Genomic DNA, 14,519 nt, shown 5'->3' with positions numbered 1-14,519 from the left:
ATCCATAAGGACCTGAAAAGAACTTGAGGCTACAGTAGCCTCCCTTTTGGGTTGCTAGCACCCCTATCAAAGCCTGCTCTTTTTCCTAACATTCATCTGTGGGGCACTGGTTTGTTGTTGTTTTGAGACAGGGTCTCGTTTATCCAAAGCTGGTTTTGAACTTACTATGTACCCAAGGCTGGCCATAAGTATCCTCTTCTGTCACTCTGCCCATGTATTTTGGCTATTCTGGCAGGCAGCAAGCCCCAGTGATCCTCCAGCCTCTGCTCCACACAGCATTAGGTTACAGAAATGCACAAGTCGGGGCTGGAGAGATGACTCAGAGGTTAAGAGCACTGTCTGTTCTTCCAGAGGTCCTGAGTTCAATTCCCAGCAACCACATGGTGGCTCACAACCATCTATAATGAGATCTGGTGCCCTCTTCTGGCTTACAGGAATGCATACAAGCAGAACACTGTAAACATAATAAATAAACAACATAATAAATAAATAAATATTAAAAAAAAAGAAATGCACAAGTCTTCACCTGGTTCTTTATGGGTATTGGCGTTTGAATTAGGGACTGTATTAGTCAGTGTTCTCTAGAAGAACAGAAGATACATGCATGTATACACACACACACACACACACACACACACACACACACAGAGAGAGAGAGAGAGAGAGAGAGAGAGAGAGAGAGAGAGAGAGAGAGAGAGAGAGAGAGAGAGGTGGAGGTATTTTTTAGAGTGGTTTACAAGCTGTGGTCCAGCTAGTCCAACAATGGCTGTGTACCAACAAAATGTCCAAGAATCCAGTAATTGTTTAGTCCATGAGGCTGGATGCCTTAGCAGCCTTCAGGATACACCAGCATTCCTAAGAAGTAGACTCTAATGTCAGTGAAGGAATGCACTTGCTAGCAAGACCGAGAGCAAGCTGACAAAGAGAACAAGCTTCCATCTTCCATGTCCTTTGTATATGTTGCCAGCAGAAGGTGTGGTCCAGATTAAAGGTGGATCTTCCCACCTCAAAGATCCAGATTAGAAGTGGGTCTTCCCACTTCAAATTATTTAATTAGGAAAAAAATCTCTTGGGCCAGGCATGGTGGTGCATACTTTTAATCCCAGCACTTGGGAGGCAGAGGTAGGTGGATCTCTGTGAGTTCAAGGCCAGCCTGGTCTACAGATAGAGTTCTAGGACAGCCAGGGCTACACAGAGAAACCCTTTCTTAAAAAACCAAAACCAACCAACCAAACAAATAAAACCTCTCACAGGTGTGCCTAGTCGTTTGGGTCTTAATTGATTCCTCATGTTGTCGAGTTGACAACCAAGAACAGCCATCACAGGGTCCTCAGGGTTGTTCCAGTAACGTTAACCACTGAGTCCCAAGTTACATATGTTGAGAAACATTCATCCGAGAGCGAGGTAACCTCAGTCTATTCAGTGGAAAGACTAAGCTAATGTTCTTTTCTCTCATTAGAAGACATCACAAAATGATATTTTATTCATTTAGTCTTGCATTATTTCACTGGGAGGAAGGCATCCCTTACCCCCGTGTGCCCGTGTGCCCGTGTGCCCGTGTGCCCGTGTGCCCGTGTGTGTGTGTGTGTGTGTGTGTGTGTGTGTGTGTGTGTGTGTGTGTGAGAGAGAGAGAGAGAGAGAGAGAGAGAGAGAGAGAGAGAGAGAGAGAGAGAGTATGTATGTGTAGATTGTGGATCCTAAGGATAGAACTCAAGTTGTCAGCCTTGGCAGAAAGTGCCTTTACTCACCGAGCCATCTTGTTGGCCCAAAAATGCTATTTTGTAAGTATGGTTAAAGATGATGAAGCCAAAAAGTTGGAAATAAAATGTCCTAGAGCCGGGGGGGGGGGGTGGGGGGGCGGCGGCGGCGGAGGAGGCGCACGCCTTTAATTCCAGCACTGGGGAGGCAGAGGCAGGCAGATCTCTGTGAGTTCAAGGCCAGCCTGGGCTACAGAGTGAGTTCCAGGAAAGGCGCAAAGCTACACAGAGAAACCCTGTCTCAAAAAATCAATCAATCAATCAGTCAATCAATCAATCAATAAAATGTCCTAGAAATGTCAGCAAGTATTAAAAATTGTATATTACCACTTTGAAATTATACATTTATATAGTTTGTCTTATAGTTGATGTAATAAATATATTAATATTAAGCTAATAACCAAAAGTCATCTTCTTTTGTGGTACTGGGGTTTGAACTTAAGCCTTGAGCAGGCCAGGCTGGGCCACATCCTGTGTTTGAACCATTTTCTTGAAGAAGGACATCAACATCTCAAACTCTTTTGGTGATCCCAACAGCAGCCTTGTTCATATTATCATCTCCACATTCCTCAGCAATGCGCAGGAAAAGTCAGAGATGGGCACAAGACACTAAGGACCAGACAGTACAGGAAGACCAGAGACTGGGATAGTCCCCTCAAAAACCCAGCAGCCAAAGTGAAACATGGCAGAGGTCCAGGGCACTAGATATGAGAGGTCTAGGAAAATATCAAGCAGGTGTTGGACTCATGAGCCAAAGGGAACTGAAGGACCCCCTTCCACAGAGGGCTCATCAGGAAGAGAGGAAGAAGGAAGGGGCACACAGGCACAGCCAGCTCAGCATGGACAAGTGTGGGCAGCAAAGGTAAACCTGGGTCAGGGTTGGAGGGCAAGGAGGACCTCAGCAGCTCACATTGGAGAAGCTGCCAAATAAAGACAGCCTATATGGAAACAGGTCTGGTGCTCTGGAAAGTCCAGCATGGGTGACCCTGGGGCCGGGACTAGCTTGTGTTATACAGTATAGCCATATATACATACAGGCAGTTTGTTCAAGGCAAATTTTTCCTTTGGGATGGCCAACTTATGTTTACCTCCAGTGACAAAATGCATGATCACAGCTTTGTCATGGAGACTGCTGCAGGATGGCAGGGGCTGGTGCAGTGGCCATCCTGAAAGTTCTGCCTCAGTCTCACTCTCCACAGGTAATAATGCTATAGAGCTGAGCAGACCCAAATGGGTCTTCAGTGTTTCTAAAGATTTTCATGCTTTTATTATTGAAAAAACATTGGCTGGACAAGGTACTTCCTCATCAATCAGTAGTTTTTATTTATGTGCAGTAATTTTGCAGCAATCCCATGATTTGTTCCCAGAAGCTTCATGCTGTAGGACTCAAGTCCATATTAGCGATAAGCAACAGACATCTCTAATTCCTACAGATTTCCAGAACCCAAAGAACGGAACAGTATGGATGCGAGCAGAGCACTCTCTGTTCTCTGAAGTCCAGGTTTAGTTCTGTGTCGCACAAGCTCATGTTCATTCACTAAAGGACAGCAAAGATCAGAGAGAAAAATCTCATGGGCTTGATCCTAAGCACTAACCACAGCACCCTTGTCTAGGCACAGACACTGTGGATGAGACTACCTGACTCTTTCCTTCATTTAAACTGTGCCAGGATGTCCCACGTGGTAATCAAGGTAAAGCAGACCCAACAGGCAGGGCTTTCCTGGCAGGTGCCATATTCTTAACCTTAGGAGCCATAGACCCCTGTGCACCAACAGTATTATGATGTCTAAGAGCAAAATATGTACTTAACTCCACATGGCACCCATGGTACACGCAGCCCATGCACACAGTCATGCTGCTGACTCCCACAAGCCCCCAGTCTCCATGGCCATTGTTCTGTGAGCTTTTGTCCTCTGGCTCCGCTAAGGGCCAGTAGAAAGTAGAAGAGAAGGAGAGAAGTCAGGAGACCTTTTCTGCTTGGCAGTTGTAATGGTTCCCTTACTTGATAGACACCACAGACAGACAGACTGACAGAGAGAGAGACAGAGAGACAGACAGAGAGACAGAGAGAGAGAGGCAGGCAGAGACAGAGCTATGAGGCAGAGACAGACAGACAGAGCAGACAAATAGACAAATACAACGCATATGCACAGTTACAGACACACACTCTTGTAGGTCTGAAGACTGGTTCTGTCTGCTCCAGCTCTTGGCAGTTCCAACACCAGCTGCTTCCTGGCTTGCAAATGTCTGGTCCCTCCAGGTGGGATCAACAGGCCTTTATCATTGTGTATCTTCACACCCAGAGGGCTCAGTGCCTGGTCCAGGAACCGTGGCCCCCCTCTCCCCCAGTCTGCTCCAGCTGTCTCCTCCACTTTATGGAGGATATGGACACTAACTACAGGCAGCCACTCTGCCCTCTGTTGGTGGGATTTGGTTTTACACACAACCCTCCACCCCCTCCTCCCCTCCTACAGCTTCAGTAGGTGGGGTTGGGATGGCAACTTACCACTGGCAGGCACAAGGCCAGCAGGCCAGTTCTCTTTGTGCAGCGGGGAGGGCTGTTCTCGCTCAGCGGGAGGCAGCACAGGCTCCAGCACTCCGAGTGGCTTTTGCATTCGTCCCCTTCTTGCTGGAGAGAGACGGTCAGATATCATCTAGCCCCAGTGAGGCTGTCCCTCTCACCAGGGACCCCGCCCCCATGGAGTGGCCCCTCACCTGTCCCCTTGCTCCATGCTCACCTTGCGCCAAGATACACACTGCAAGAAGATGGACTTGGCTGAGCAGAACTTGTTTGGCCTGTAGCTGGTCCTGATACAGCACTTGCTGCGGCACTCTGAGTGTTCTTCACAGAGGTGCCCATTTGTCTGTGAGGGAGCAGGGGACCAGCATTCTCTGCTGCCAGGGACCCCCTTCCCTCTACCTCCCCTGGGGATCCCCTATTCCCCGCCCCCAGGGGCCACTTCCTCTAGCTCATCCAAAAGCAGGTAGGAGTGGCCAGAAGGCGTCCCCTGCTGGTTTCTCTCCCTCCCTAGGTGCCACTAGGGGCCCCAGTCACCTTCCTCCAGGGCACACATTGCAAGAACACGGTCTAGGGGGTGCAGAATTTCTATGGGTTCAAGCTGTTGTGACACAGCAGTCGCTCTGACACTTGGAATTGTGTTCACACATCTTTCTGATCCCCTGAAACTTCCAGATTCTGTTTACCTACGCCAGGGCAGTTGGGCAGACCCAGGCCCCAGAACTGATTCTCCATTCAGACTGCCTCCACCCACTCTGGCTTCCTTGAATCAACTACCCTTCAACTCAAGACATGTTGTCTGACCTGGAAAAGGGGAAGACAGAAAAGGTAGATGGTACCAGGGAAGGATGAGGAGTAGGGAGAGAGAGCAAGAGAGCGTGAGTCCAGCAGTAGTGGTGCACACTTTCGATCCTAGCACTCAGGAGGCAGAGGCAGGCAAATCTCTGAGTTCAAGGTCAGTCTTGGTCTACAGAGTACATTCCAGCACAGCAAGGACTACACAGAGAAACCTGGTCTCAAAAAAAAAAAAAAAATATATATATATATATATATATATATATATATATATATCCCCCAAAAAAGCATCTGTTATAGGCCAGGTGCACAGAAGGTAAACTGAGGCACAGAAGAGCGACCAAGTGGCAGAGCAATAGGGCATAGGCGGAAGGACTGAACACAAACCCTGCATGGTCTGGCTCACCTCTGATGCCAGATGAAGAAACTGATTCTCAGAGACAATCACTTTCCCAGGGTCACACAGTTAGCTCATCAGGAGCTAGCAGAGGAAGACCAGGGGCATTCCACCCAGATCCCTTTTGTCTTGCTTTTTAAAACAAAAACCCAGCATATTGGCTGTAGGTTAAAGGCAGGGTAACTGCTAAGTTGACTGCAGCCAGAGGTCAGTGAGGAGCCACACCAGGGCACACAGGAGAGAAGGCAGAGGAGAAGAGAATCACAGATCAACAGGAAATAGCGTTGTGTGATTTGGGGGTGTGCACAAAGGCAACCAGGGATATCACATTGCCCAGAAAGGAGTCGTGGGAGATCCTAGGAGAGTCCCTGCACCCTGCCTTCAGGAGCATTCTCCCAGTCTGCTGTGTCCTTGGGGCTGCACTGATACATGGGGTTGCATGAGGGTCAGATGCAGCAGTGGGGTGTAGATCTTCAGATATCTTTATGATTGTGCAACTCATGGTCTGTGTTCTCAAGTCCCTCCCCACTGGGCCTGCCCAGATGATCCAGGCCCCTGTCACCTCTGCTTCATTGAGGCCCTGGCTTCCCCACCCTGCCACAGGCCTGTGCGAACTAGATCCCAGCCTTCTATCTAATAAGCATGTAGTGGGAAGGCATGGCCTGAGCTCACCTGGTGGGCTACAGTCATCTTTGTCTTCCTGTTCTGGAATGTGGGTCCGTCCCAGAGCAGCAGCAGCAGCAGCAGCAGTTTCCACACCGCGGTGGCCATCACACATAGGCCTGCCAGGGTTGTATGGAGTAGGCCCTGCCCTTGGCACCTAGCAAAATACCCACTTCCCTCCAGTACTTTCTCTTATGAAATAGATTTTATAAATAATTAAATGTATTTTTATGAGCAGTTTTGGGTTTACAGAAAAAAAAAATGTGCATAAGGCCTGGGACTGTGTTTCAGTCAGTGGACTGATAGTCTAGCATATACAATGCCCTCAGTTTGATCCCCAGCAGTGCATAAACATGGCATGACAGTGCATGACTGTACTCCCAGCACGGGGAAGTATAGGCACAAGGATCAGAAGTTCAGGATTATTATTATTTTTTTTAACCCACATAGCAACTTTGAGGCCAACTTGGACTATGTGAGACTCTCTCTCTCTCTCTCTCTCTCTCTCTCCAAACAAACAAGTAAAAAAACTGTATGCCACACATCTTTAATCCCACCACTTGGGAGGCGGCAGTAGGAGGATCTCTGTGAGTTTCAGACCAGCCAGAGCTACATAGTGAGACTCTGCCCCAAAATAAATAATAAATAAATAAACAAATGGCTAGAGAGATGGCTTGGTGGTTAAGAGTACTTGTTGCTCTTGCAGAAGACCCAGGTTCAATTCCCAGCACCTCCATGGTCGCTCACCATCATTTGTAAATCCATTTCCAGTGGATCCAACACTCTTTACTCACTTCCTCAGGTACCAACACACACATGACATACATATTTGCATTCTGCAATAAATATTTTTTTCTCTTAAATTTTATTTTATTTGCAGTGGGGGGGGGTTGCAAGGGCAGAAGGTGGATATGAAGGGATGGGGAAATGAATACAGTTGAGATGTATGATGTGAAAGACACAAAGAATAAATAAAAAAAGTTTAAAAAAAAAGAAGAAAATGCCTCCATAAGATCTAGCTATAGGCAAGCCCATTGGGCATAAATATTTTTTAAAGAGGCATAAATATTTTTTAAAGAGGCCAATTCCAAATGGATAAGACTAACTCTGAAAGGCAAAGACAGGAAGGAAAGAGGCCAAATGAAGGAGTGTATAATCAGAAGAGTACCATCCCCTTCCCTTCCTGGCCTCCTCATAGGCACTGAGAGCTTCACAGCTCCTGAAGTGTGATCCTAATTAGTCTTATCAATAAAAACCAGGAGTCAAATATAGGGGTAATAACCTGAAAGATTAGAGGAGCATAGGAGCATCCACCAATGACTTCTTACTTCTCTGGATCCTCAGACCGAAAGGGAACCTCTGATCTCCAGGCAAGCTTTATTTGTCAGAATACAAACAAAATATCATACAACACTCTCCTGAACTGTTTCTGCTCAGTCCGTTCTTGTTGTAGGTCATGGCTCCTGCTTTTTTGTGTGTTTTTATTTTGGTGTGCCCTAAACCTTGAATGGTGTGCTGTGGATGGCCTGAATTCCTTTGTCTCCAAGAACAGTGTCTATTCATCTCAACAAGCCTGGACTGGTCCAAGTCTGATTCTGTGTGTATGGCATAAGTAGGGAACTGATAAGTGCAAAGGTTACCAGGTATTCTGGCAGAGTCTGTGTCCAGAATTTTGGAACTTTGGGACATGCCTCTTCCCCTTCCCTGCCCCTCTCACATCTGGCTACTGTGGCCTTGAGAAGTATAACATGTGGCAGACGCCATTCTCTCAGGCAACAAGACACAGTGCTTTCCTTTCTGCCCACAGGTAGCTCTTTCCTCTTCACTTCTGAATCTTCAGAGTCACTTCCCAGTTTCTGTGCTGTTATCACTGCTATCTATGAGAGGGTTGTTCTCATGCCAGAGGCTGCTCTGAGTTGACAAAGCGTGGTGTGCTGGTGGGACAAGCCATAGAACATCTTTCCTATCTTCCCAATGATGTGAGCAGAATGGAATAATTCCGCCCTCATTGCAATCTAATAGAAGATAAGAAATATGCCCAGTGTGACTATTTGCAATATCACTTGTGGGAGCCCACAGAGGTTTCCTAGTGAGATCTGAGCTTGCTTTACCAGCAGGACTGCATAAAAGGATGACTGGACCATGGGCCCGGGGACCAGGTGTTTGGAAGGGTCTACACTTGGTTGTATCTGCAAGGGGGAGGCCTTTTGCCTCGCCCCTTGGCACTGTTATGAAAAGCCCTCTTGAATAAACTTCTGGGCCAGTGGATAAGGATCCAGACTCTCCTGAGGCTATCCTGTGTTTCTATCTGTCTCTCTCCCCTCTATCCTTCTATCTAAATCTCTCATCCCTCACTCTTCAAGAGTACCCCGGAGGAAAAGGTGGGTGCTGGTCCCCCACAGTCATACTATGAACATTCAGAGGAAGAGCCTCCCTGAAGGTCTCATTTTGTACCCAGGCCAGAGGGCTGTCCTTTGAGCAGTATTTGTGAGCAACCCTCCAGGTCATGTCATGCCAAAGTGATGTGTGACTGCTTATGGAAGGGGCAAATTGGAATCCATTTTTCTCTCAGGCCACATTCTCAAATGATAAGAGTCGCAGCACAATGTGAACCATTTAAAACACATAGCTTCATGGGTCTTGAACTTAGCATGGACACCACCTATGGTAGGTCTAAAGCACCGACCATGCCAGAGGAAACCCCACTGTGGAGCTGGAGCCAGGCTTCCCCATGTTTGATGTCCTATGGCTCAAAGCGCTGTTGAAGCCGGGCGGTGGTGGCGCATGCCTTTAATCCCAGCACTCGGGAGGCAGAGGCAGGCGGATCTCTGTGAGTTAGAGGCCGGCCTGGTCTACAAAGCAAGTTCTAGGAAAGGCGCAAAGCTACACAGAGAAACCCTGTCTTGAAAAAAAAAGCTCTGTTGGGAGATTCCTTGGGCCTCTGGCTCCAATATAGACAAGACTCTCTAAACACTACAGTGTAGTAATGCGAACCCCCCAAAGCCCTGGTGTGCCCAAGCCCAGCCTGTACAATCAATCAGGTGAGTCCTTAAAGCTGTTCCTCATGCTCTGTCACCTCTAAACTGACCTCCAGCCCAACCCTCATTTCACCTGGAAACCGCCCCCACACACACACATAATCTAAAATCTCATGGACACCAGTTTTCACTTCATCCTTTCTAGGCATGCAAGCCTTGGGGGTTGACTACACTTAGCCATGGATAGGACACAACACTATCTGGGCTCCAATCCAGTCTTAGCCATCAGGGACTTTCAGGAAATCAATGAGCCTTTTGTGGAGTTGGTCATCTCCCTTGTGAAGTCAGTTGTGCTGTTTAGTTTTTGTCAATTTGATACAAACTAGAAACTCCTGGCAAGAAGGAACCCCAATTGAGGAACTGCCTCCATTAGGTTGGCCTTCAGGCATGTCTACAGGGCATTGTCTGGATTGACAATTGACATGGGAAGGCCCAGCCCACTGTATGAAGTGCCACCCTTGGGCAGTGGTTCTGAGTGCTATAAGAAAGTTGGTTGAGTTATGAGTTGGGGAAAGGAAGAGCAAGCCAGTGAGCATCCGTTTTTGTAATCCCTGCTTCAGTTCCTGCCTCCGGGTTCCTACTTACGTTCCTGCCCTGACTTCCCTCAGTGATGAACTGTGATGTGGAAGTGTAAGCCAAATAAACCCTTTCTTTCCATGTTGGTATTTTGTCATGGCAGCTGAAGGCAAACTAGAATACAAGTTCCTGATTCATGCTCCACCAGAGCCTCTGGTTTTCAGAGGATTTCCAGTGGTGTCTTATATGTTTTCCTGTGTTCTTCATGGGGAATCTGTGTTGCAAAGTAGAGTTGGATTTTTGGTTTGTTTGTGTGTGTGTGTGTGTGTGTGTGTGTGTGTGTGTGTGTGTGTGTGTGTGTGCAGTGGTGGTGGTGGTTTTGTTCTTGTTTTTATTTTTACTTCCCAGACTGCTTGAAGGCACAAGGAATCCTGTTGGAATAAGAAGTTGAAGTTTAGATATTGTTCTCTAGCTAGCATCCCCCATTCTGCTGCTTGTTCTGGACTGGCCCTGATGGTGTGCTGGGACTACAGAATGGAAGACCTGAGCCCAGAAACAGACACAGATTGGAGCATCAGGAGGACAGGGAACCCATTCTCTGAGGCTCATGAAGAAGTGGGAATTTCCCTACACAGTTAGGCTAGCTCTGGGGCATTCTCTCCTTCCTCTTTGACTCCTAAACTGGGGACAGGAAGAGAGACTAGGGACACTGGGAAACGGAGCAGGACTGGGGAGGTACAGGGGCTCTGGTTTCTTCCAGCACTCTGTTCCATGCCACAAGCTTGGCATTTCCACTGAGCACCTGCTGTACAAATTGTATAAAATCTACTCTGCCCAAATGATATCCAAAAATCACCTTTCTGCCCACCGAGTGCTTCTCTGAGGACGAAGCCAACCAGAAAAGCATCTCAGCAAAGAGTTTCCTCAACAAATCAGCGGGACACATGGTTTGAGTTTGGGGTTCCTTAACGTCAGTTATAGGTATCTACAATAAACCACAGCTCACTGCATTGGAACATTTCATTCAAGAGTCTGGTTCAAGCCGGGTGGTTGTGGTGCACGCCTTTAATCCCAGCACTCAGAAGGCAGAGGCAGGTGGATCTCTGTGAGTTTGAGACCAGCCTGGGCTACAGAGTGAGTTCCAGGAAAGATGCAAAGCTACACAGAGAAACCCTGTCTTGGGGGGAAAAAAGAGTCTGGTTCACTGGTTTTGGAAGAGAGAATCGCAGTCTAAAGGCAGAGTCCTGTTTTGATCTGCACTAAAAAAGAAAGAGGAAGAAGAAGAAAGGGGAAGGAGATGAAGGAGAAAGAAAAAAAGGAAGAAAAAAGACAAGGACCCAGTGAAAGAAAGGCTTACTAAAAGGACTGACCACTTCCTCTTCTAAAATCCATTTTTAAAAGAGTACATCACTTTGCTTTGTGTGTGACAGAAGTTTGAAACGCTTCCCGCTCCCCACCCCAAAAGCCCAGCAGTTAAGTGAACCTGTATTTATTTACAAGCCTCACATTGCCTACTTCCCAACCATCATCCTTCATGGTTCTGCATGCTATTCAACCCTGAGTCTCTTTTTGCTCCAATAAACTCTGCCATGTTCATTTTTCTCAAGGTTCTCTCTTTGGGGGTGAGCGTTAGGACAGAGTCTCTCTATGTATGACTGTTACGGAACTCTCTACGTAGACCAGGCTGGCTTTAAACTCAGCTTCTCCCTAACAAGTGTTGGGATTAAAGGCATGTACCACCATGCCCAGCCTCAAAGTTCTCTTTTGATATGAGGTTGCCAAGTATCTTCACATTGGACACCAAGAAACACTTTTCATTTTTGGCTTGGAACAACAGGATTTACTCTCTGACAGTTCTGGAGCCAGAAGCCCATATGCAATCGAGGCATCAGCAGGGCTGGTTCCTTCCAGAAGCTCTGGGGGTTGTTCCTTCCAGCTGTGGCTCATGGTCAGCATCCTGTGGTCTTATTTCAGTAGTAGACCCTCTGTCAAAGATACTCAGACAGGCTGGGCGTCATGGCGTATACCTTTAATCCTAGCACTCTAGAGGCAGAAGCAGGCAGATCTCTGTGACTTTGAGACTAGCCTGGTCTACATAGTCTAGATAGGGAGTTCCAAGACATCCATGGCTACCTAGTAATAATCTATCTCCAAAACAGAAACCAAAACGCAAAACAATAAAGACCCTCCAAAAAACACTGGCATTATTTGGAATGGACAGCACTACACTGGGAATACACGTGTCCTAATAAACTGTGGGTATACTCCTGGAGGTCCAAGTGCATGGAAATTTATTTATTTGTTGTGTGTATTTTATATATGTGGAGGTCAGAGGGTAATTTTTGTGAAGTCAGTTCTCTCCTTCCACCATGTGGGTTACAGGGATCAAACTCAGGTTTGTGCCCCCCATTCCCCCCATTGAGCCATCTCTCCAGCCACGTGTGGAAGATTTTAAAGACAAAACTGAGGAGGATTATATCAGACATGTTGAAACAATGAGTCCCCTCTCCCTAACAATGACTTTTTTATAGTTTTTTTTTTTTTTTTTTGAGACAAGTTCTCACTGTGCAACCCTGGCTGGCCTGGAACTTGATATGTAGACCAGGTTAACCTTGAACTAACAAAGATATGATTGCCTCTGCCTCCTATCTAGTACTAGGATTAGAGATTTGCACCACCATTCCCAGCTCTGGAACAGTCACTACATGTTCTCTGACTACATGACTAACAACCTTCCTCCATGGTTCAGGCCTGTGTATGAGTCTGTAGGAACCTCTAGGCAAGCTGGTGGTCCTGGTGGAGGCTTTGGAGATGACTGCCACCAGGCAGTGTGAAAGAGAGCCCTTTCTTCACCACGTCCTGGCTTTATCTTGTTAGGGTTCACAGAGTAACTACTGATTCCACAATGTTTCATATCTCCTCCAAGAAGCTTTCTGGTCCTGTGAAACAAGCTCTACAGGCCAGCCTGTGTATAAAAACAATCGTGGGGCTGGAGAGATGGTCGGCAGGGAAGAGTGCTGGCTGCTTTTGCAGAGGACCCAAGTTCGGTTCCCAGCACCCACATCAGGCAGTTCACAACCACCTAGAACTCCAGATGAGATCCAATACCTTCTTCTGAGCCTCTTGGATACTTACACTCATATGAACACATACACAGATACAGTTAAGTATACACAATCAAAAATAAAATAAAAAATTTGAAAAAGCAGCAGTGCTATGAGACTGGGAAGATGGCTCTCTCCACAAAGAGCTTGTGCTGCTTACGAAGACCTCAGTTAAATCCCTAGACTTGATGTGAAAAAGCCAGGTGAGGGCTGGTGAAGCGGCTCGGCAGGTGAAGTGTGGTGATATATTGTGTACCCTAATAAAATTTGCCTGAAGACCAGAGAACAGAGCCAGCCACTAGATTAAACATAGAGACCAGGCAGTGGTGGCACACACCTTTAATCCTAGCATTTGGGAGGCAGAGATCTGTCTGGATCTCTGTGAGTTCAAAGCCACCCTGGACTACATGAGATTGACTCAGTCTAGGAGACAAAACAGAGCCAGGCGGTGGTGGCACACACCTTTAATCCCTGCATAGGAAAGTTGAGACAAGAAATGATATGACTGGGCAGAGAAAGGCATCTAAGGTGTGAGGAGACAGGAACTAGAGGCTTTTCAGGCTGAGGAGTCCTAGAGGTAAGATGTGGTAGTGGCTTGTTCCTTTGTCTTTCTGATCTTCCAGCATTTACCCCAATATCTGGCTCTGGGTTTTTATTATGAGACCTTTAGAAATTCGAGCAACAGTGAAGGTTCTTGCCTCCAAGCCCATGACCTGAGTTTGATCCCCAGGACCCACATGGTGGGAGAGGAGAACTGATTCCCACATGTTGTCCTCTGATTTCCACACAAGCCCCCCACCACACATAGGTACACAGAATAAATAAAATACATTTTTTTTAAAAAAAAGGGGGTGCTGGAGGTATGGCTCAGTAGTTAAGAGCATGTGCTGCTCTTTCATGTGTTCAGTTCCCAGCACCCATATAGTGGCTCACAACCATCTGTAACTCCAGTTTCAGGGGATCCTCTGCCCACTCTGGCCTCCGCAGGCAACAGGCATACACATGGTACACATTCATACATGCAATAGAAACATCCACACACACAAATATATATTTAATTATACATATTTAAAATAAATATAAAAATAAAGCAAGGGGCAGTGGTGGGGAGGATCCTTAGAGCCTGCTGGCTAGCCAGACTAGCCTAATTGATGAGTGCTAGACTAATGAGAGACTATCTCAAAGCAGTGGAAGACACACGCAAAGTTATCCTCTGGCTTCCACAGGCATGCACACACATGAACATACACACATATGTACAAATCAACAACAACCCAACACAACGCAAAGCTGTGACCACAGCCTGAGGCACCCTGGGGGAGCGAGCCAACCACAGCCTCTCACCATCCATTCCAGAAGGCCAATTCTCCATCAGATCTCAGCTTCCATGTTTTTGTTTTTAAAGATCGATTTATTTTTACGTGTTTTGTTTTGCCTGCATGCATGTATGCAGAGAAAGCATAAGATCCCTGGAACTGGAATTATGAATGATTGTGAGCCACCATGTAGGTGCTGGGAACTAAACCTGGGTTTTCTGGAAGAGCAATAAGTGCTCTTAACTGCTGAGCCAACTCTCCAGCTCCAGCTCCCATAGTTTTTATTTACTCTTCCAATTCAAGACCAATTGTACTTCTTGTTAGTCATGTGACACCCCCATGCTGACCACTGGCTCTCTTCTTCCCTGTCCCCTGTCACTGCCTATGGTTGAATCTGCCAGCCACAGGAGTGGAA

The 14,519-nt window shown here is 46.9% G+C and overlaps 1 protein-coding gene across 1 annotated transcript; it reads right to left on the bottom strand.

The window, feature by feature from the left end:
• Positions 1-4,233: 4,233 nt before the first annotated feature.
• Lrcol1 (leucine rich colipase like 1) lies at positions 4,234-6,238 on the bottom strand. Its single transcript, XM_052754925.1, is given in 5 exon segments — positions 4,234-4,386; positions 4,496-4,621; positions 4,813-4,883; positions 4,886-4,937; positions 6,140-6,238. Coding segments are annotated over 5 exon segments (501 nt in total).
• Between the last annotated feature and the right edge of the window lie 8,281 nt (positions 6,239-14,519).

This window comes from Peromyscus californicus, unplaced genomic scaffold (genome assembly GCF_007827085.1).
Source record: "Peromyscus californicus insignis strain IS unplaced genomic scaffold, ASM782708v3 Scaffold_2__1_contigs__length_46816999, whole genome shotgun sequence".
In the NCBI taxonomy this organism is placed as follows: Eukaryota; Metazoa; Chordata; class Mammalia; order Rodentia; family Cricetidae; genus Peromyscus; species Peromyscus californicus.
Note: the sequence above shows the minus strand (reverse complement) of the source record. Positions and strands in the feature narration are given on the sequence as shown.